General features: G+C 36.0%; 1 protein-coding gene across 1 annotated transcript in view; it reads right to left on the bottom strand.

Annotated features, from left to right (window-relative positions):
* The window catches only part of PIBF1 (progesterone immunomodulatory binding factor 1), a 195,280-nt gene that overhangs the window by 161,548 nt on the left and 11,564 nt on the right, over positions 1-22,168 (bottom strand). The window contains exon 5 of the mRNA XM_080798058.1: positions 19,881-20,000. Coding sequence (XP_080654184.1) covers positions 19,881-20,000 — 120 coding nt within the window. The remainder of the gene's footprint in view (positions 1-19,880; positions 20,001-22,168) is intronic.

The raw sequence follows: 22,168 nt of genomic DNA on the forward strand, positions 1-22,168 counted from the left end.
AGTGGAGAGCCACATGCAGAAGAATGAAACTGGACCACTTTCTAATACCATACATAAAATATACATTCAAAATGGATCAAAGACTTAAATGTGAGATAGGAATCCAACAAAATCCTATAAGAGAACACAGGCAGCAACCTCTTTGTCCTTGGCCAAAGCAATTTCTTACTAGACACATCTCCAGAGGCAAAGAACACAAAAGCAAAAACAAACTATTGGGACTTCATCAAGATAAAAAGCTTCTGCACAGCAAAGGAAACAATCAACAAAACTAAAAAGTAATCAAAGGAATGGCAGAAGATATCTGCAAATGACATCAGATAAAGGACTAGTATCCAAAATCGATAAAGAACTTATCAAACTCAATATCCAAAAAACAATAAATCCAGTCAAGAAATGCAAAAGACATGAACAGACACTTCCCCAAAGAAGACATACAAATGGCCAACAGACATATGAAAAAACACTCAACATCACTTATTATCAGGAAAATACAAATCAAAACCACAGTAAGATACCATCTCATACCAGTCAGGATGGCTAAAATTAACAAGTTAGGAATCAACAGATGTTGGTGAGGATGTAGAGAATGCAGAACCCTCTTACATTGCTGGTGGGAATTGCAAGCTGGTGCAGCCACTCTGGAAAACATGATGAAGGTTCTGCAAGAAGTTAAAAATAGAACCACCCTATGACCCAGCAGTGGCACTACTAGATACTTATCCAAAAGATACAAAAGAGTGATTTGAAGGGGCACAGGCACACCAATGTTTACAGGAGCAATATCCATGATAGTCAAAATACGGAAAGAGCTCAGATGTTCACTGACAGATGATGGATAAAGAAGATGTGGAATATGCATACAATAGAATATTACTCAGCCAACAAAAAGAATGAAATCTGGCCATTTGCAATGATATGAATGGAACTAGAGTGTATTATGCTAAGCGAAATAAGTCAGAGAAAGACAAATAACATACGATTTCACTCATGTGTGGAACCTAAGAAATAAAACATGAACACAGAGAGGAAAGGAAGGAAAAATGAAATAAGATAAAAACAGAGAGAGAGAGAAAGGCATACCATAAGAAACTCTCAACTAGAGGAAACAAACTGAGAGTGGCTGGAGGGGAGGTGGGTGGGAGTATGGGGTAACTGGGTGACGGGCATTAAAGGTGGGCACTTGATGTAATGAGCAATGGCTGTTATAAGCAATTGATGAATAATTGAATTTTGCCCTTGAAACTAATAATATGCCGTATGTTAACTAACTTGAATTTAAATAAAATCTAAAAAAAAAAGTATGGAAGACATCAGACTGGGATAAGACATATTGGTTCAAATCTGTCTCTGCTCTGAACTTTTAAAGCAAGTCAGCTTCTCCGAATCTTAACTGTTGCCTCTGCAAAGTGAGTACACTAACTCATTCAATGGCTCATTTATTTTTATGTGCCTACTACTGTAGTACACCTTATATTACTATTATTCATAACTAGTTCATGGAGCTAGCAGAACCCTCCACTGCTGAATAATACGTTGTGTTGGGAAGCAATTTTTATAGCTTACATTTTATTTAGAAAACTACTGAAACAAATTTGAAATATTGGTCTTTCTGTAGGTATTGACCCAAATACAATTGAACATAAACAAGTTTAAATCCTAACATTTTAAATGAGATCAGGTTGCTAAATTATCTTTAAAATCTCACTTACTATTCAAAGAATTTAAGTTTATCAGTGTAAGAAAATATGGCTTCCCATGCCCTCCAGGTGACTTAGATATGCTTTAAAAGTATGAACAAATGTGGATAAGAAGGATAAAAGATTAAAGTAGATTCACCCAATTAATAGTCATGTTCAAATAACTGTTTCAGCTCTTGAAGAAACGAGGATGTATGGTGAACAACAAGTGACTTATTAATGGCAAAAGAATGTCATTTTTTTTTCTAACTGGTAAATTATTCTAATTTGATAGTATTTAAAATATTTTTATGCTTTAAACACACACAAGCACAATTTTATATAAATAAAAAATATACAGGTATATGTCTGCATATAAATATATACTGGAATTATCATACACAGACAGATTTAAGAGCAGGATTTTTATAATTTTTGATCTCTTTCCACCCTCTTTGAAACAGCCCATGTAACTCATATTAAGTAATACATATCTTTATTCTTCTCCATATACTTCTCCATATGGAATTGATATACTAATGTACACACACAAATGGTAGAAGGGGTTGTTGGTCATTCTTTTTCCTGATCAAAAAAAAAAAAAAAAAAAAAAAGACTCAGGGTGCCTAGGTGGCTCAGTTGATTAAGCAACTGACTTTTGGTTTCTGCTCAGATTGTGATCTCAGGGATGAGACTGAGCCCCATTCAGAACCTGCACTCAGCTCAGAGTCGGCTTAAGATTCTCTACCTCTCCTTCCCCAATGGTCCCTCCCCCACCACATGCATGGGCATGCACCCACACACATGCACACACACACACTCTCTCTCAAAAAAAAAGTCATATTAAATATTCTTGTATTGTTTTACTCACCTAGCAATTTATCTTGATATTCTCCAATTCATTCTATAAATGCCTCCAAAATATTCCATGGTGTAGCTTGTACCATGGTTTATGCAACCATTTTCCTGCCTTTGTACTGATGGGCATTTACTTTGTTTCCAGTTCGTCCTTTCCCCTTTCAGAGCCTGTTGCCAGAAACAGTGCTGCTGTAAACCTTGTATGACTATCCGTATGTGCTAGGATTTTAGTCTACTGGCTTAGAGTCTCAGTAGTGAAGTTGCTGTGTTGAAGTATGCATACATTCCATTTTAAATGATGTTGCTAGATTTCTTTCTTTTTAAAGATTTTGTTTATTTTTGAGAGAGAGAGAGCATGAGGAGAAGGGAGGGGTAGAGGGAGAAGGGGGACAGGCAAGCAGACTTCCTACTGAGTGCAGACCTTGATGTGGCCCAATCCTAGGACCCTGAGATCATGATCTGAGCCCAACCAAGTGAGACGCTTAACTGACTGAGCCACCCAGGTGCCCCACTAGATTTCTTTCCAAAAGGCCACAGGTCATTTTTCCAACAGCAATGTGTATCTTTTTCCTTAGAAAATCATTCCTTATTAGATCTTTTCCATTTTTGTCAACCTGAGCTCTCACTGTTCCTTTGTATTTCCCAAATGCTAGCTAGTTGGAGCATCTGGCTATTTGGATTTATATTTTTTGTGAAATGCCTATTAATACAGTCTTTGCCCATATTTCCTTGAGGTTGTCTTTTCCCTGTTAATTTATAAGAGCTTCAAACAGTGCTAGTATTAACTTCTGATCATCTGTACTGAACACAATTTTTTCCCCCTGAATGCATACTTTATATATTAAACTTTGCCTGTGGGTTTTTTTGTTTTTTTTTTTTTTGGGTCTTTTTCTTTTAAGCTTTTTGTTTCCCTGTCTTGGCTGAGATTACCCCAACCTCTAGGACAGCACTGTCCTATTCAATAGAACTCCTCTTCAATGATGAAAATGTTCTATATCTCTACCATCCAATATGGTAGTCACTAACCACCTGTTAACTATTAAGAGTGAGGAACTGAATTTTAATTAACTTAAACTGAAATAGCCACATGTGACTGTGACTACTAAACTGGACAAGTCACTTCCAGAGTTTAGCTACTACTAGTTCAGTCCATAAACTGGCACAGGCCAATGAGCACTAGTAACACCTGGGAATGTGCTGTGAACAGTCTTAGGCCTTATACCAGAACTGCTGTGTCATTTCATTTTAACAAGGTCCCCACGTAATTTGTATTTACATTAAAATTTGAGAAGGACTGTTAATAATCATTTAAATTAGGGACTGTTAAATTTTTTTGTGCCATGGACCCCACTGGCAATCTAGTGATGCCTATGAACTCTTTCTGAAACTAGTATTTCTAAAAGCAAAAATTAAATATACAGAATTATAAAAAAAACAAATTACACTGAAATAAAACTATCAAAATATTTTAAAGAGCTATACATGTCCTTCTTTATGAATGCATTAAAGATAAACTCAGCGAGGAGCCAGTAACTACAGTAACGTTGGAAGTAGTGATGGACACAACTCTAATGTTGACAAGGCAGTCATAGGTAGTGGCAGTCCTACTGTGGTGTTTCCTTACATCTGTTATTGAAGGAAGTGTTAAATTTTATTTAGAAGTGAAAGTAATTTTTTTCCCATACCACCTAGAGATATGTTGACCCTAAGAATCTGTGTTATTGTTCAAATAATGGTCTAGATTTTCCTCTAGAAATTTTAATCCAATGGAATTAGTATTTGTGTATGGTATAAAATGTGAGGACAAACTTTTTTTTTTTTTTTTTTTTTTTTTTTAAAACAGAGGAATACCAGTTGTGCTAGGACCCTTACAGTAAATAACTATTCTTTTTCACCTGAACTGAACTACCACTATTGTGGTACATATTTAGATCTAGTTTTACATTCTGTTCCATTGATGTTTGTTTCTATGCCAGTATCACATTAGCTGATATATTAATTTTGAAGTATACAATGGGATCTTGGTTGGACCAGTTCCTCAACTTTCCCCAACTCATATCTTTTCTTTTTCCCCACATTTTTCTTGGCAATACTGAGACATTTATTTTTTCAACTTTATTTATCCAATCCCAATCCTTGTATACAACTTCTCCTCTTCACCAAAAACCAAAAAACAAAAAAGAAAAGTATGGGGATATAAAATAACTGTATTTGATTAATATATTAATAGAGAGAAAATTGCTAGTTTTCTTTCTTGTCTCCCTCTTAAAATATGGTGTTTCCAAGTTCAACACTAAGATTTTATAGTTTTCTTCACAGAAGTCCATTACCTTCCTTATGAATGAAATATTTTTCTCCCAAAGTCCATCTATAGCAGATAGTGAGCAGTTATTTCTCTAAGCCTAGAGAAATGCTACTGATTATGAATTTATCTTGTATTCAGGCACAGTATCAAGTTACTGCATTAATTTTAGCTGTTTTTCAAAATTAGCATAGAAAAAATTTAAAAATCTTTCAAATTTTTATATGGACAGTTTTTTTCTCAGTGTATCTGCTAAGACCCTCCAAGACCATGTTGGGTAATAATGAGCGACCCAGTCCGTGTCTGGTTACTTATTTTAACAGAAAAAGGTTTTATTGTTTTCTCATTTAGGATAATTTTGGTTAATATTATACTTGTAAATACTTAAATGTCTTTAATAGGAAGAGTTGCCAAATATTATTTTATCATCTTTTATTATCTACTGATACAATCATACAGTTTCTTTCCTTCACCTTCTGATATAACAGATTATTTTTTCTATTCTAGAATATGCTTTAATCATAACGTATTCTTTTGCTACAATGCTACAATTCATTTTTGAACATTTTGGTTAGAATTTTTGCATATGTAGTAATAAGTAAAACTGACCCATAGAATTTCTTTTGTTTTGGTTTTGCACTATCTTTTTCACAGCTTTCCATCGTTTTCAATAGTTTGGTGCAGTTTAATTAACTGTGATCAGCTCTCCTTGTGGAAATCAGCTATGAACTCATCTGGGTAATCCATCTGTGAACCTAATAACTTCATCAGTAGTACATCTTTATTCACTTTATAATACCCCTATGGTTATTACTCTATTCAGGTTCTCCACTTCTCTCAATTTTACTCATCTATACTTTGTCAGGACATTTCATTTTTCTTTCAGTTTTCAAGCTTGTTACCACAGAGCTATATTTCCTTAAGATCTAATTATTCCATACTCATTTTTATTGTTTCTTTTCCTGCTTTCTTAAAATAACTACTACATGTCTTTATTTTTTAGTAAAGGCATTTTTAAGGCTATAGATTTTCCTCTGGCACAGCTTTAAATGTCTCAAGGATTTTGATATAAAATATTCTCATTTTCATTGCTTTCTTGTTTATTTTTGTCTCTCTTTGATCTAAAAGATATATTTCTTAATTTCTCAGTAAGTTTATTTCCCTCAACTTTAAATTATCTCTAGATTTACTAAATTATAACAAAAAAGTAACTATAAAATCTGTACTTAAAAATTTATTATGGAGTACCTGGTTGGCTCAGTTGGTTAAGCAATCAGTCTTGATTTCTGCTCAGGTCATTATCTCAGGGTCATGAGATCAAGCCCACATCAGGCTTTGCGCTGAGCATGGAGCCTGCTTAAGAGTCTCTCTCTCCCTCTCCCTCTACCCAACCTATGTACCTTGCATGCCACCCACAAAAATAAATAAATTAATTAATTAAATAAATTACTATTTTACTAAGTTGTCAAGTTTATACATGATTGTTTTGGAAACTTCCCATTGACATATAAAAATATTCTCTGGTTAAAGAACGTTAAACTTTGTATATGGAAACTAAATCAAAATTATTTACTGAGTTAATTCTTCCAGTCTTTACTTTTTTTATCTATTAAATCCATCCAGGTCTGAAGGAATTAGATTATAAACTTCCCCAGCATCATTATAATTTCATTAAGTTCTTCTTGTTTTTCTAAATTTTTTTTCTTTACAACTACCATGTTTGATGTGCAAAAGTTGGTGACTGTATCTGGAAATAAGCTAAGGTAAGGTCTCTCATGAATAATATGATGATACACCATCTTGGCCACTGGGTTCAAAATTGTATCTCAAATACATGAAGCTCAAATACTAGAATCCTAAGCCGTTTATTAAAACTGAGTTTCTTATTTCTGTCTTGGACCAAAATAACCTATGGAAGTATCCATAAATCTAAATTTTAAGAAGTGCTTATATACTTTAAATTTAATATAAAGAGACAAAATTATTATTGTTTACTAATGAATTTGTGAGATATTCTAGGATAATTATAACTGATAAATATCATCATAAACATGTACTTTTAAGAGGAACTTAAAACTCATCAGTTAAGTAGGATAAAAAAGAAATTTCAGAAAAAAATTAACATCCCTGACATATAAAAACCTGAGTAACAAATATGTGTCATACCTCATTTTCGTACAGCTAAAATCAACCAAATTACTCACACATGAATACCTAAAATGAGCCTCAAGGTAATCTTGCAGAATTTTTCTCAACAAAAGTAACTAAGTTTCTAAACAAGGAAGTTATCTTAAACAAAACACTCTTCTTGCTTCCTAGTTACCAAAGTTCTCATAAGAAAAAAATATTTCACCATTTCCTCATGAAACTTTATAGCTTCATTAAGGGAAAACTCATTAATGCCCTCATAGTACTGTTAACACTTTTTTTCTTTTGAAATTAAAGAAACATACTGAAATAATTCTACAATAGCAAAACAGCTGCACACAGTTTAGTTATACACATTAGAACAAAATTCTGACCTGCTATGAAGAGATTTCATAAGTAGAATGTAAAAGTACAGTACATATGAAAACACTACTGTACACAAGCTTATACACATAATACAGCTGAAAATATGCTAAAATTAGACTAATTATTGACACTTATAAACAACCTCTAAACTTGGAGAAGATGAGGCCTATTTTCCAATGTTAGTATCTAGATATTGTTTCTAAATTTAATTGCAGATGTGAAAAAAAATTATGAAAAAAGGTCTCAGAAATCCACTAAAACTGGTGTATCAGGAAGAGTGACTTCTTTTTTAAAGATTGAAAATCTCTTTCTACTAAACTTCTAAAGTAATTTTCATATCATATCTGCCTGAATAGATTATATAAACAAAAACAGAGTTAACTGCATACTCATGGGGCTTTAACATCTCTGAATATTTTTGTTAGGTATAATTATGAAATCAGTATAATAATTGAGATACCCTTGATCTGAAGAATACATTTATGCCAGGAAAGTTTGTTTTTAAAATTCTTTCTTTCAGTTATAAATATGAATTTTATTAGTTAAAATAGTATTTGATTGGTTTTAGGCAGAGGATATGAAGTAAGGAATATAAATGAAAATAAGGTAACAATGTAACACTTTGGCTTTCAAGTCAAAAATGGCAAGACTTTGAGCTAAAGACATAGATAGATATATGCTGCCACCGTGTGGTGAAAAAAATTAAGATCATTTTGGAAAAAACTACCCCAATCCAGGAAAAGTCTTAGTTAAGTACAAAACGTCTTCCGAGCTGTCAGTCTCAATTCAGAGACATAACAAGTATCTTAGTTTCTCTTAAAAGAAAACCACAATGGAGTTGTCATTATTGCAGTCATTTTTGAAGCATCTATATTTGTTGGCTGCTGTTTTCTTTTTTAAGTTTCCATTAATTTACTACTTGTTCTATGACATAATACTTTCTTGCATTTGTCTCAAGTTTATACTCTTGCAACTCAATTCTCATCTGTATTGTCATTTTATAAATTTCAGTCACGTTTTTTCCTAACTGTTGGTGTTTGACACATTCTAGTTTTTATATATCTTTAGAGTGTAAACTCAGCTCTCTGATTACCCAAATTTTGTTTCTAAGCTCCAAACTCTATATCAGGAATTCAATAATTACTAATAAATAAAAAGTACAAACAACCAAAGTTACAGTATTCAAAACTGCACATTTTGTTAAAGGTACAAGCAAAATGTTTTATTCTGCTTTTAATATTTTTCTTAATATTTTAATAATGCCTGACACATCATCATCCATGTCAGTACGCAGCCAAATATGATGAAAAAAAGAGTCTCCCATGGAGCTACTTCTTTTTTTAAGAAGTAAGGGGATCTCGAAGTCAAATATTTTACATGCACAGACTAGATTTTCTCTTTCCTCACTTATGCTTAAAACAAAATTGTAAGGTGGTTCCGCTTCTGGTAATGGCTCTGTTAAGTACAGAGAACAACAATAAGTTCTGGACAAAATTTAAAACAACTACTTGAAGGTACAGGAGAGTGACCCAAGTCAGGCAGATTCTGGAGGGGAGCCTGTTTGCACAAGGAAGGAGGGAATAGCACTGGATTAGTCTCCTGATCTTACTTGTTGGTTTTTTTTTTTTAATTTTAAAAATTTTTTTTATGGCTTTTAGCTTGAGGGTAGGCCTACTCTGTGCCAAGTTGGATGTATAAACATGTAACAGAAAATCCTTTGTCTTTTTAGCTTGAAGAACCAGAAGACACAGGTTGGGCCAACCTAATGTAAGAAGAGAATTACAGACAAGTAGAGAAGGTAACCTTGACTTCTATGGACAATCTCTGTCAATCTCTGGCTGACCTCTAAACAACGCACATCTTAGGAGAGACCTAAGCAGCCATATACTAATGCCAAAAATACTCAACTGAAATTTGCAATGCTGCCCAAGAGAAAGAGTATGCACTTTGAGTACAACCAAGTTAATTTCCTGCTAAAGCAAAAACAATGGCACTGTCTAGGGGAACATAAAGCTAGTCTCTACAACATAAAATCATAATGTTAGACTCTAAGTTTACTCTATGTTTTAAATAAACAATTTAAAATTACTTGACATTTTAAGAAACAGGAAAATGGGACCCATTTTTAAAAGACAACTAACAGAGGGATGCCTGGATGGCTCAGTCAATTAAGCATCTGCCTTCAGTTCAGGTCACAATCCCAGGGTCCTGGGACTGAGTCCCATGTTGGGGAGTCTGCTTCTCCCTCTGCCTGCTGCTCTCCTTGCTTCTGCTCTATCTCTGACAAATAAATAAATAAAATCTTCAAAAAAACTAAAAAATAAATAAAAGGCAACTAACAGAGATCAACTTTGAGATGACCCAGATTTTGGAATTAGCAACAACGCTTCAAATGAAGCAGCGATTTAACTATTCTCAATGGTGTAAAGAAAAATATGCTCACAATGAATACACAAATAGCAGAGAAATAAAAACTATAATAAACTGAAGGGAAATCTAGATGTGAAAAATTCCACTCTCATTTTTTAAAATTTATTTATTTATTTGAGAAAAAGAGCACACGTACACACACAAGTTGGGGGGAGGGGCAGAGGGAGAGGGAGTGAGAATCCCAAGCCGACTTTCTACCCCTGCCCAACTTGGGGCTCAATCCCACGACCCCGAGATTATGACCTGAGCCGAAATCACGAGTCTGACATGTAAATGACTGAGCCACCCAGGCACCCTGAAAAATTTCCCTTTTAAGCATCTACCAAAGAGAAAAGAAAACATGCCCACACAAAAACCCATGTTAAATTTTTGCAGCAGCTTTATTTATAATGTCTCCAAGGTGGAAATAACTCAAATGCCCACCAACTGGTTGATGAATATATCCATACAATGGAATATTATTCAGCAATAAAAAGGAACAAACCATTGATACATGGAAAAAAATGGTCTGGCAATTTCTCATAAAACTTAAGTATGGTGACTGGATGGATAGATATGTGATTAGAACAAGTATAATGAAATGTTAATGGTAAAATTAGGTCATTGATATACTGGTGTTCATTGTAAAATTCTTTGAAGTTATCTTTGCTTGAAAATATTCATAATGAACTAGAAATACATTACAGTCTTTAGGGCTAGTGACCAATTTTGAATGTGCTAATTTTGGGAATATAAGTTAGGAGGTTATAGAAAAGAAAACACATAGGTTATAATTAGTCTTCTTATCTTTTGAGATCATCCTCCGATTTGCCTTATTAGTTTTGTATTCTTTTTTTTCTTTTCTTTTTCTTTTTTTTTTAGTTTTGTATTCTACTACTAAGAAAAACTTCACTATCTCCAAATTCAAGGTTCTCCTCTAGGCTTCCTTTCTAATATAACATGTTTTTTGTTTTGTTTTGCTTAAGGAGTAAGTTTTTTTTTTTTTTTAAGATTTTATGTATTTATTTTAGAGAGAGAGAATCAAGCAGACTCCAAGCAGAGCGCAGAGCCCAACATGGGGCCTGACCCCATGACCCTGAGATTATGACCTGAACTGAAATCAACAGACACCCAACAGACTGAACCACTCGCGTGGTGCCCCTCTAATATGTTTTAAAAGGTTAAGTACTGAGGGGCACCTGGGTGGCAGAGTTGGTTAACCATTCTTCAACTCTTGGTTTTGGCTCAGGTCATGATCCCAATGTCGTGAGATCAAACCCCATGCCAGACTCGGTGCTCAGTGAGGGAGTCTGCTTGGGATTTTTTTCCCTTCCGTCTCCCTCCCTCTCAGCCCAACCCTCCCTTGTATGCATGCTCTTTCTCTCTCTCTAAAATAAACACGTAACTAAAATCTTAAAATCTTAAGTATTGAATAAGATTGGACTTAATAGTTATCTCTGGACAATACTTCTATTTTCATTTTTCAGAAAATTTCCTTTATTCCTACTTTCTGGCTTTCATCTTTCAAACACTGAAGAGAAAGCAATTCCCCAAGAGCTCATGAGAATAATTCTTAAGAAGTCTGTCAAAACTTTTAAAACTGGGGCGCCTGGGTGGCTCAGTGGGTTAAGCCTCTGCCTTTGGCTCAGGTCATGATCTCAGAGTCCTGGGATCAAGCCCCGCATGGGGCTCTCTGCTCGACGGGGAGCCTGCTTCCCCCTCTCTCTCTGCCTACTTGTGATCTCTCTCTGTCAAATAAATAAAAAAAAATCTTAAAAAAAAATTTTTTTTAACTAAAATTTGGAAGTCTGCGAATGGCTTTTTAGAAGTCTACATATTCCATTTCTTATTTCCTCTTTATACACATTTACAGTTATCACCCAAGTGAAATATTATAATACACAATTTGTTCATTTATATTCATTTATAAAATTGTTTTGACCTTCTCCTATAGGTTTACACTTGCATAAATATTCAGTATCCTAATCTTCATGCATTCCACAAGCTCAGTAAGAAGAGAAGTGTGGTTGATCAGTTCGTAGTTATCAAGGTCCTTAGTTTCTAAGGACAGGTAGACAATTTACCATCTCTCAAGCAATTAAATCTACTCTAATTTCTCTATTTGGATAATAAGATTATACATTTGCTGCATTGTGAAATGCATCCTTGAGGTCTTTTAAAATTCTTGGGTGAATATTGCCTAGTAAGGTTTTTTTTCAAAGCTCACATTGTATTCCTCTTCAAAATTACACAGCATTGTGTATAAGACCCATGTTACCTCCCTTAAAAATCCAACCCTAAATATATAAAGACTAAGATGTTTGCTGAATTACTATATAAAGAGATCATTCAAATAGTATAAAAATTTTGAATTGTGACTTATTGAATATCAGTAACTTCATAGTGATTGCAGCCATTAATACCATGACCTTGTCCCAAAGCTTACTGTGGCACTGTATTGTACTGCTTATTGAATGAAGTAACAGTTCCTTTCTTTGTCAAATTTAGGAGAGCTTAGAAGCAATGGGCATCTTTCATTGGATGCGTTTTCAACCTGTCCACTAAAACGCAAAATATTTATTCCCCTTAGGAAGGAATCCAAGTTTTCTCTCACAATAGTCCAAAAGAATATTTTTATTTTTGGACTGCCCTAAATTAAGGACACCATTAGAAAAGTTTAAAAAAAAAATCGCCACTACATTTGTATGTGATGGGCATTTTTGAGTTTCTCATTGCCTGCCTCTGGCCACCAACAATAAATACCCTACAGATAGCACACATAATAAAGAAGAAAGAAATATGAAATACCAATCGGTAAAAAGCACCCAAATGAGAACATTTCAAGTAAAAGAACCAAAACCAAAAATCTGCACTGAAAAACAATTTCATTTAGTGCTTTAAATAAACCAGGTGCTTGTGAATACTTAAAGAAGTCCTGAACAATGACTCTCACTGATAACAAGTGAACTCCGGGAACCTGGCAATCTCCATACCTCTTCAACCCACCTTCTAATTCAATAAACTTTTTGATCAACTTCTTTTTTATAAACCTTCCTTTAACAATCATAATCTTCTCTCTCTTCCTTATACGTGGTTATAATCACATTCTTCAGTTGTTTTTTAAATTGAGTTCTGCCTTTTGGTAAAAAGATCATATAAAATTAAACTCAAACCATTGAGAGATAAATGATCTCACTTCCAGATAAAATAATCATTATTTTAAAAGCCATTATGTGTGATATGAAGATAAAGTTCTTTAAAACTCACCAGGAGTAATTAAACCAACAAACACCTCTGTGTTCTAATATTTATTCTCAAATATATAATTACAGAAGCCATATTACGGGCTATGCCCCAAACACAGATGGCTCTTTTTATCATATGGAGCACACTGAAGCGGTAAGCCTTAAACACAAGTACATCTGGTGTCCAATAGCACTGCTTATGCTGCTGGTTAGCAATTAGATGAATGTCTTTCCACTGTTCTTGACAATGAAAAACTTTGCGGTTTACAATGTATTTTTATGTATATTAGTCGTGATTTCTCTCACCTTAAAAACAAAACAAACCCTGGGACAGCTGGTGGCTCAGTGGGTTAAGCGGCTACCTTTGGCTCAGGTCATGATCCCAGGGTCCTGAGATGGAGCCCCACACCGCATCAGGCTCCCTCTCAGTGGGAAGTCTGCTTCTCCTTCTCCTTTGTGTGCTCACTCCCTCTTTCTCTTCCAGGGGGCTCGATCCCAGGACCCTGAGATCATGACCTGAGCCGAAGGCAGAGGCTTAACCCACTGAGCCACCCAGGCACCCCTATAATCAAGCTTTTGATCTCACCAACTCCAACAAAACTACTCTTGACAAGGTTATCAATGACCCTGTTAAATATGTGATTCTCAGACTTCATCTTACTATACCTGTGGATAGCATTTGAAATGACTGACTCTCTTCCTTGACAAAATTTTCTCCTTTGGCTTCTAGGACAGGAAATTCTCTTGGTTTTCTCATCTCACTGATAAATCCCCTCCTCCCCTATCCCACTGGTTTAATACTGAAGTGCCCCAGAGCTCAGGCTTTGGCCCTCTTCTCTGTATTCACTCTCCTCTGGTGATCTCATCCTGGTTTTAAATATTATCTTTATGTTAACAACTTCCAAATATATAGCTTCCAAAGTTCAGACTTGTATATCCAAGTATTTCCAACTGTAAATCCAACAGATCTCTAAAACTCAATGTGGCTAAAATTTGAACTCTCTTTTAACCCTAAATCTGCCTCACCCACAACCTACCCATTTCAACTGAATGCAAATCCATCCTTCTAGTTATTCAGTCCCAAAACCTTGGAGTTAATTTGACTCCTATCTTTCTTTCATGTTCTCCATCCAGTTCATCTGGAAATCCCAATATTCATCCATCCATCCATCCTTTGATTTTATTTATTTATTTATTTATTTATTTATTTATTTAAAGTTTTTCATTTATTTACTTGACAGAGAGAGAGAGAGAGAGAGAGCGCGCGCGAGCGTGCGTGCCAGAGAGGGAACACAAGCAGAGGAAGAGGAAGAAGCAGGCTCTCCACTGAGCAGGCTTGATCTTAGTGGATCACAGGACCCTGGGATCATGACCTGAGCTGAAGATAGACGCTTAACAACTGAACCACCCAGGCACCCCTCCTGTCATTCTTATGAAGGCAAAGTTTGGCATCAGGAAGAGCATATGAATTTAGGATAAGGACAGACAAGGTATCATCAAAAGCCCTAATTTTTAAAAATTCTATATATTTGACATAAAACATTGTGTGTATTTAAGATGTACAATGTGCTAACTTGACATATTTGTATTATAATATGATTGCTCTTGCAGCTATATTTAGCACCTATACCACATTACATAATTATCCATTCCTTTTAGTCTTTGGGATAATTACATTTTAGTCTCTTAGTAAGTCTGATAATGTAGTACAGTATTGTTTATATTTATTATACTGTGAGTTAGATCTCTATGACTTATTTACTACTCATTGTAAGTATGTACCCTTAAACAACATCAGTCTTGTCCTCTCACCCCCATCCCCTGGTGTTACAGGATTTTTTTCTCCATTAGTGCCCATGGTTCCTGGTCATGTGCCTTCAAAGAATAAAGAGGTAGGCCAGACAGACTGGTGGGAAGGAGAGCAAGGTTTATTGAGCTAAGTGATAATACAAAGCTCCCGAGGAGGGAGGGGACCCTAGAAGGTTGCCCCCAATGGTTCTACTTTTAAAATACATCCAGGATCCAACCAGTTCATAGCCCATACACTGCTATCACCCTGATATGAAGCACTATCAGCTCTCTGCTAGATTACTACAAGTCTTGTAACAAGTCCCTCTGCTTCTATCCTTATAGCTCTATAGCCTATTCTCAGCAAAAAAGAAAAAGAAAAAAACGTTTTCTGGGACATTAACAAAGTTCTTTAATACTCTTTAAGGGTCTATCATGTACCAGCCAGAATAATCCTTTTACAATATGTCAGATCATGTCACATCGCTTCCCTAAATCCTGCAATACTTCCTTTCACTTAGGGTTAAAAACCAAAGTCCTTACAGTGACTTCAAAAACCTTTACCTCTCTGATCTTACCTAAATATTCTCTCGTTTCATCATTCCAGTCATATTGGCTTCCTCATCGCTCTACAAATGTCACTCCACAAAGAGGGTACCCTCTTACCTTTGCACTGACTGTTCCTCTGCCTGGAAGTTCTTCCTTGAAAACTTCATTGTCTCCCTCAGCTCCAGGTCTTTCTAAACTTATAACCTCCTCAGTGAGGCCTACTGGCTGGCCCTATACAATTCTGAATAAGATTTCTTCCCTGCTCTCCATGCAGCACTGATATTTTTTCTTTTATCCTTTGCAGTTATCAACTTCTTCCTCTATGATACACTTATCTATAATGTTTACTATTTGTTTCCCTGTACTCTTTTTTAAAAAGATTTATTTACTCTAGAGAGAGAGAAAGAGTACTCGTCCACGAGTGTAGGGAAGGGGCAGAGGGAGAGATAATTTTCAAGCAGACTCCCCACTGAGTGTGGAGCCCATGAGATCCTGAGATCATGGCCTGAACTGAAATCCTGAATTGGACACTTAAAACTGAGCTACCCAGGTGCCCCTCCCTGTACTTTTTTCAAAAACAGAAACTCCACGAGGCCGGGGATCATTGTTTTGTTTGCTGTAGTATCCCAAGTACCTAGAACAATGCCTGCCACATAACAGATGTACAACAAATATTTATTCCATGAATTTCATTCTAATAATGACCATATCAGGAGGGTGTTATATATTCTTATCCTATTTCGTAGATAGAGGAGTTGGGGCAGAGAAAGTAGGGAAGACTAGGGGCAGAGTGGGTAGAGAATAAGTTTTTCATCCAATATCATCATGCCACTGTCAAATGCACAGATAAAACTTGATGATATGTGAATTTTCCAAATATTAGAGCAGTAATAACAAGCCATTTAAAAAAATAAATCCCCCCCACAAAAATCCTCACAGTACACAGTACATAGTTAAGCAAAAGTTCTTTTAATATTAAATATTATACTTATTGTTCACTATATCCTTATAAGGAAGTCTTTTAATTTAAAAATATTCAGTTGATTTTTCCTCAGTGTTGGGCAAGCTGACCTGAATTAGCCCTTGACAGACCAGAGGAATCAAACTTTACGGGAGACTTTAATATAAAAGTAATTCTATCCTGTCTATATCATATTCTCTGAATTTCTTAGACCTTTTATTAAGTAGACAACACACTGCTTAATTTCTTAATTTCTTTGTTCCTGATCATGGTTCAATTCTCTGTTTATAATAAATTATGGAAAGGTTTAAGACAGAGAATTGTATTTTCAGCTGAGAGGTGATAAACCTTTAAGAAACAAACTTGCATATGGAAGGGTTCCGTGATGGTTAATTTTGTTTTGTTTTGTTTTTAAATATTTATTTATTTAGGAGTACCCAGTTGGCTCAGTGGGTTAAGCCTCTGCCTTTGGCTCTGGTCATGATCTCAGGGTCCTAGGATCGAGCCCTTCGTCGGTCAGGCTCTCTGCTTGGTGGGCAGCCTGCTTCCCCCTCTCTCTCTGCCTGCTGCTCTGCCTACCTGTGATCTCTCTCTGTCAAATAAATAAATACAATCTTTAAAAAAAAAAAAGATTTATCTATTTGAGAGAGACAGAGCACACATGCAGGTGAGCTGGGAGAGGGGCAGATAGAGAGGGGGGAGGGAGAGAAGCAGAATCTCTGCTGAGCATGGAGCCCAAGGCGGAGATCAATCTCATGACCCTGAGATCATGACCTGAGGCAAAATCAAGAGTCAGACGCTTACCCAAAACAGAGGAACCCAGGTGCCCCTGTGCTGGTTAACTTCATATTTCAACTGGCTATATTGGTCAAATACTATTTTACTTTATTTTTATTTTGGTCGAGAACTATTTAGGTCTTTCTGCAAAGGTATTTTTTAGATGAGATTAACATCTTTTTTTTTTTTTAAGATTTTATTTATTTATTTGACAGATAGAGATCGCAAGTAGGCAGAGAGGCAGGTAGAGAGAGAGGAGGAAGCAGGCTCCCCATTGAGCAGAGAGCCCGATGTGGGGCTCGATCCCAGAACCCTGGGATCATGACCCGAGCCGAAGGCAGAGGCTTTAACCCACTGAGCCACCCAGGTGCCCTGAGATTAACATCTTTTAAAGAAGATTTTATTTATTTGAAAGAGAAAGAGAGCACACAAGCAATGGGGAGGGGGAGAGGGAGAGGGAGAAGCAGACAACCTACTGGGCAGGGAGCCCATTGTGGGACTCAATCCCAGGACCCTGGGATCATGATCTGAGCAGAAGACAGATGCTTAACCAACTGAGCCAGCCAGTTAATTCAGTTAATTAACACTAATTAACACTAAATTAAAAAAATCCGGGGGGGGGAGGCAAACCTTAAGAGACAGAAAATTATTAATGATAGAAAATAAACTGGAGGGGTGATGGGTGGGGAATGGGCATTAAGGAGAGCACCTGTGATGAGCACAGGGTATAAGTCTTACACGTAAGGTAATGAATCACTAAATTCTACTCCTGAAACCAATATTGCACTGTTATGTTAACTAGAAATAAAAACTTGAAACAAAGGAAAAAACAAATAACATTTAAATCAATAGACTTTGAGTAAAGCCAATTACCCTCCATAATGTGAGGGTCACATCTAATCAGCTGAAAGCCATACTAGACCAAAGACTGACCTCCTCCGAGCAAGAAGAATTCTGTCAGCAGACTGTCTTTGTACTTCAACTACAACTCTCCCCTGAATCTCCAGCCTGCCAGCCTATCCCATCAGATTTTGGACTCATCAAGCCTCCACAACCATGTGAGCCAATTCCTTAAAACAGATCTCCCTCTCTCTGCAGATATCCTATTGGTTCTGTTTCTCTGAAGAATCCTAATACAGGTTTACAAACAAAGCTGCTTCTTTGTTCAAGAGTTATTAGTTCAAAAAAAAAAAAAAGAGTTATTAGCTCACTAAAAACACTCAGGAACCCAATGAGTCAAACGAGTGTTAACTATCTATGTCTCCTTATCAATAAAATACTAAAAATGTTATGAGCAAGGCTGAAACAAACAAAAACCTGGGATACAATGCCATTACTGACCCTTCAGAGTTGAGAGATTTGCTCTACTGCACAGTAAAACTATATCACATACTAATGATAATTCTAGAGTTACAAAAGTTTTTTTCTCTTTGGCCCCAGGAATCCTCTGTTCAAGAGAAACCAGTCTTAGAATTCCCAATTATTAAAGTCATTAAAAAAGAGGTAGTTTAGTATAAACAAGGTTAGGAAACTTTTCCAGCCCTCCTCCTAAAAAACAAGAAATCCTTGAGGGAAGCTAAGGTACCATGAGATGCTACAGAACCAAGTCTGAAAACTCATTTAATTGACTTGTCCTCAATAATCCCAATGAATGTGTCACCACGACTACTACCGTCCTGGGCACCTTGCAGAAATAGAGATTAAATGATTTGGCCAAGGCTATAAAATTAGCTACTAGTCACACTGAGGCCTTCTAAGTTTGTCCTTTACTTTTTTTGCAAATTTTATAAAAATTAAAAGTTATCTTTCTAAAATATGCAAAACACTTTACCTGCACAATGTGGCAGGTTAGCAGAAGAAATAAAAACCCAAAACAGAACCTTGTAGAAGGGTTTGTATCGGCACATCTGCCTCTTTGGCATCACTCCTGCTGATTTCATCACTCCTATGAGGAGAGGAAGGAAGATGAGCCTTCATTTGCTTTTAATATTGGCTCTACATTAATGACCTAAATAGATTTTGTCCAGCACTAACAGAGTAGCAAATTAGGGCATCGAAATGTAAATTAAATTATAATTATTTATTTCTGGAAATTAGATCTTTGGTAAAAGCTGCCCTTGAAATATGACATAACAGTATTTACATGCAACTTTGCTACAAATGACATTTTTACTTTGAAACAGAAACATGAGCAATTCAGTAAAATGAACAGACAAGCAGAATTAGTTCCTCCATTTGACAGAGCAGGAAACATTAAATGACTTATTCAATGTCACACAGAAAAATGAGTGTCAAGACATCATCTAAGGTTCTAAGCCTAATCTATGGGAGTATGAACTCGAGAAGGGCAGACACTCCCTCTTTTGAGTTCACTGCTGCCAGCACATGGCACGGCACCATGCACATCACTGAGGCTGATGCTTGCTTACATCAGTACTGATGCTCAAACAAACATTAGGAAAACTAACGTACTTAATGAAGAGGCAAAATACTAAATGGAGAGTAGCTCCCTGTTCATATCACAAACAAGGCTAATGTGTAATGAAGAACCAAGAATGAAGGAGTTACAACAAAATGCTCAACCATGGGTTAGAGGTCAATATCACAGACCTACCCTGTCAATCTATAAGATGACTATTTCCAATTTAACCTTCACACTGCCTGAATAATAGTGTAGTCAGCATCCCCCAGTCCCATTTTGTTATCACTGACTTTTATATTCCTGCTCACAAATCTTGAGGAACTCCCTGGAATAAAACATGGAGCTTCTTCCCACCAGTGATCAAAATCATACAAACCTCTGTCAGTTGTTTCAAATGGCCTTTGTTCTCACTTAATTCTTCTGATAGTTCATGCTTTTTCACTTGCAGTTCGGAGATTTCCTTTCTTAATGGATTCACTAGTTCATAGAACCGAATCTTTAAAAACAAAAATCAAATTAATAAGCAGTTTTAGAATCCCAAGTTGTAATTAAAGTCTACTAATTTATAGTACCCTCAATTATGAGTAATAAAAATACTAAGGAAACAAAAGGAAAGCATTAAGTTTTACATTATATGCCTGTATAATCAAGTTTGGTTTGTAATTAACTGACCCTGACTACTAATACTTTATTAAGGCTTAATGTTCAATTAAGTTTCCTCAAAGCCCAGATTATCTATACTTCACCCCTGACACAGTCTCTTTCTTCCCATCTATACTCAATTTACTACTTACTTCCCATCTTCCACAACTGCCCATTCCATCGTAGCTGCTTGTTACTTCCTGAACACATTAAGTGCTTGAGTTTTGCTCCTATTTCCTCTGACAGAAGAATTCTTCCCCCATACAAATGAATGGCTCATGTTTTCACTCCCTTTAGGTCTCTGATCAAATGTCACCCTATCAGTAAAGGCCTAATTCCTCTAATCTGATTAAAAATAGCACCCTTACCTGAAGGCAGTTCCTAGTTTCACTCCTGCTCTTTTCTCCATAGGATTTATGACATTCTGCATTTATTTTTAATTTATTGTCTGTCTTGCTCCACTTGAATGTAAGCTCACAAAGGCCAGAATTTTTGCCTGGTTTGTACCCTGCTCTATCTCTCTTGCTGAAACACATGATAAGCCTACATCCTAGGCTCCTGGTGAAGCCCTGCGGCTACCATTGCTGTGTAAGGGATAATCAGGAGGGATCATTCATATCACTACTTCCATTCAGTTCACACCTCTCTTCTTACTCATAATTCTCTCAGAGGAATCTGTCTGCCCTAATCGAGTAAAGTGTTCCATCTGACAAATTCCTATAAAATTAAGAAGCCGTGAACAAATTAGGAGAAGGTAATTATGCCTATTTATTATATAGGTATGCAGTCTGCGATTCCTTAATACATTGCTGAACAGCAAGAGTACCACATTTGGTAAGAGGTAGTCCTCAATACAACGAATTTGTGTATGACTGACTAGTTAGGATAATACCATCTGTAAAAACAAAAGATAACAAAGAACATTAACAAACCAGAGAACTGTATAACTGTAATTTGTGGGCTACTTGGTACCTACTATGGATAAAGTCACAACGACAGCACGTGAGGCATCTGATTTGTCTTGAACAATGCACTTCAGACAGAAAAAATATATTTGAGCTATTTGAGGTACTATTATTATTATCAATCCTTTTACATATGAAAAAGTTCAAGCCTCTAAAGGTGAAATGACACCTATATATCACAAATCAGTTTTCATGTGAGACCTTCTGAGGGAATTCATAAGATTAAAACTATTTTCCTAATAATACTAAGATTCTTTTTTTGCCTGTCTTGCTCTCCTTCTTACGCCTGTTCAGTGGTGTTTGCCAGTGGCTATCTGATGTGTGATGAGATCATTGCCTTTAAGGCTAATGGAATGAGTGCTTATGTATTCTTGTGTTTTAAAAATGTCTCAGTGTTAATTTCTTTTTTTTTTTTTTTAAGATTTTTAATTTATTTATTTGACAGAGATCACAAGTAGACAGAGAGGCAAGCAGAGAGAGAGAGGGGGAAGTAGGCTCCTTGCTGAGCAAAGAGCCCAATGTGGGTCTCGATCCCAGGACCCTGGGGATCATGACCTGAGCCGAAGGCAGAGGCTTTAACCCACTGAGCCACCGAGGCGCCCCTCAGTGTTTATTTCTAATACGGTAAATACTAATAGATATAGCCCATATAAACAGAAGCTCCTTGGGGTCCTCAATAATTTTGTGAACGTAAAGGGATGCTGACATCAAAAAATTTGAGACTAAGGCCATAGATGAATCCTATGTGTAGCTGTATAACCAACGCGTGACAGATCCTGAAGTAGACCACAAAGATCTCCTTCATTCAACTCCTTTACCATCACACCAACTCCTCTCTCCTCTACTATCCCCACCCCCCGGCAACCACTAATCTGTTATCTCTATAATTTAATTTTAAAAACACTGTAAACTACCAGTTTATGATAAAATGATTCATTTCTATGGACTATGTAGCCATTAACTTCATAGCCCTATTTATTGCTTGACTTTGGAGATCAAAGGTCGAGACCCTTTAAAATTTGGTGATCTGAACACCATTCACCAGTTCCAGATCAGG

The sequence above is a fragment of the Martes martes genome, assembly GCF_963455335.1.
Source record: "Martes martes genome assembly, chromosome: 3".
Taxonomy (NCBI): domain Eukaryota; kingdom Metazoa; phylum Chordata; class Mammalia; order Carnivora; family Mustelidae; genus Martes; species Martes martes.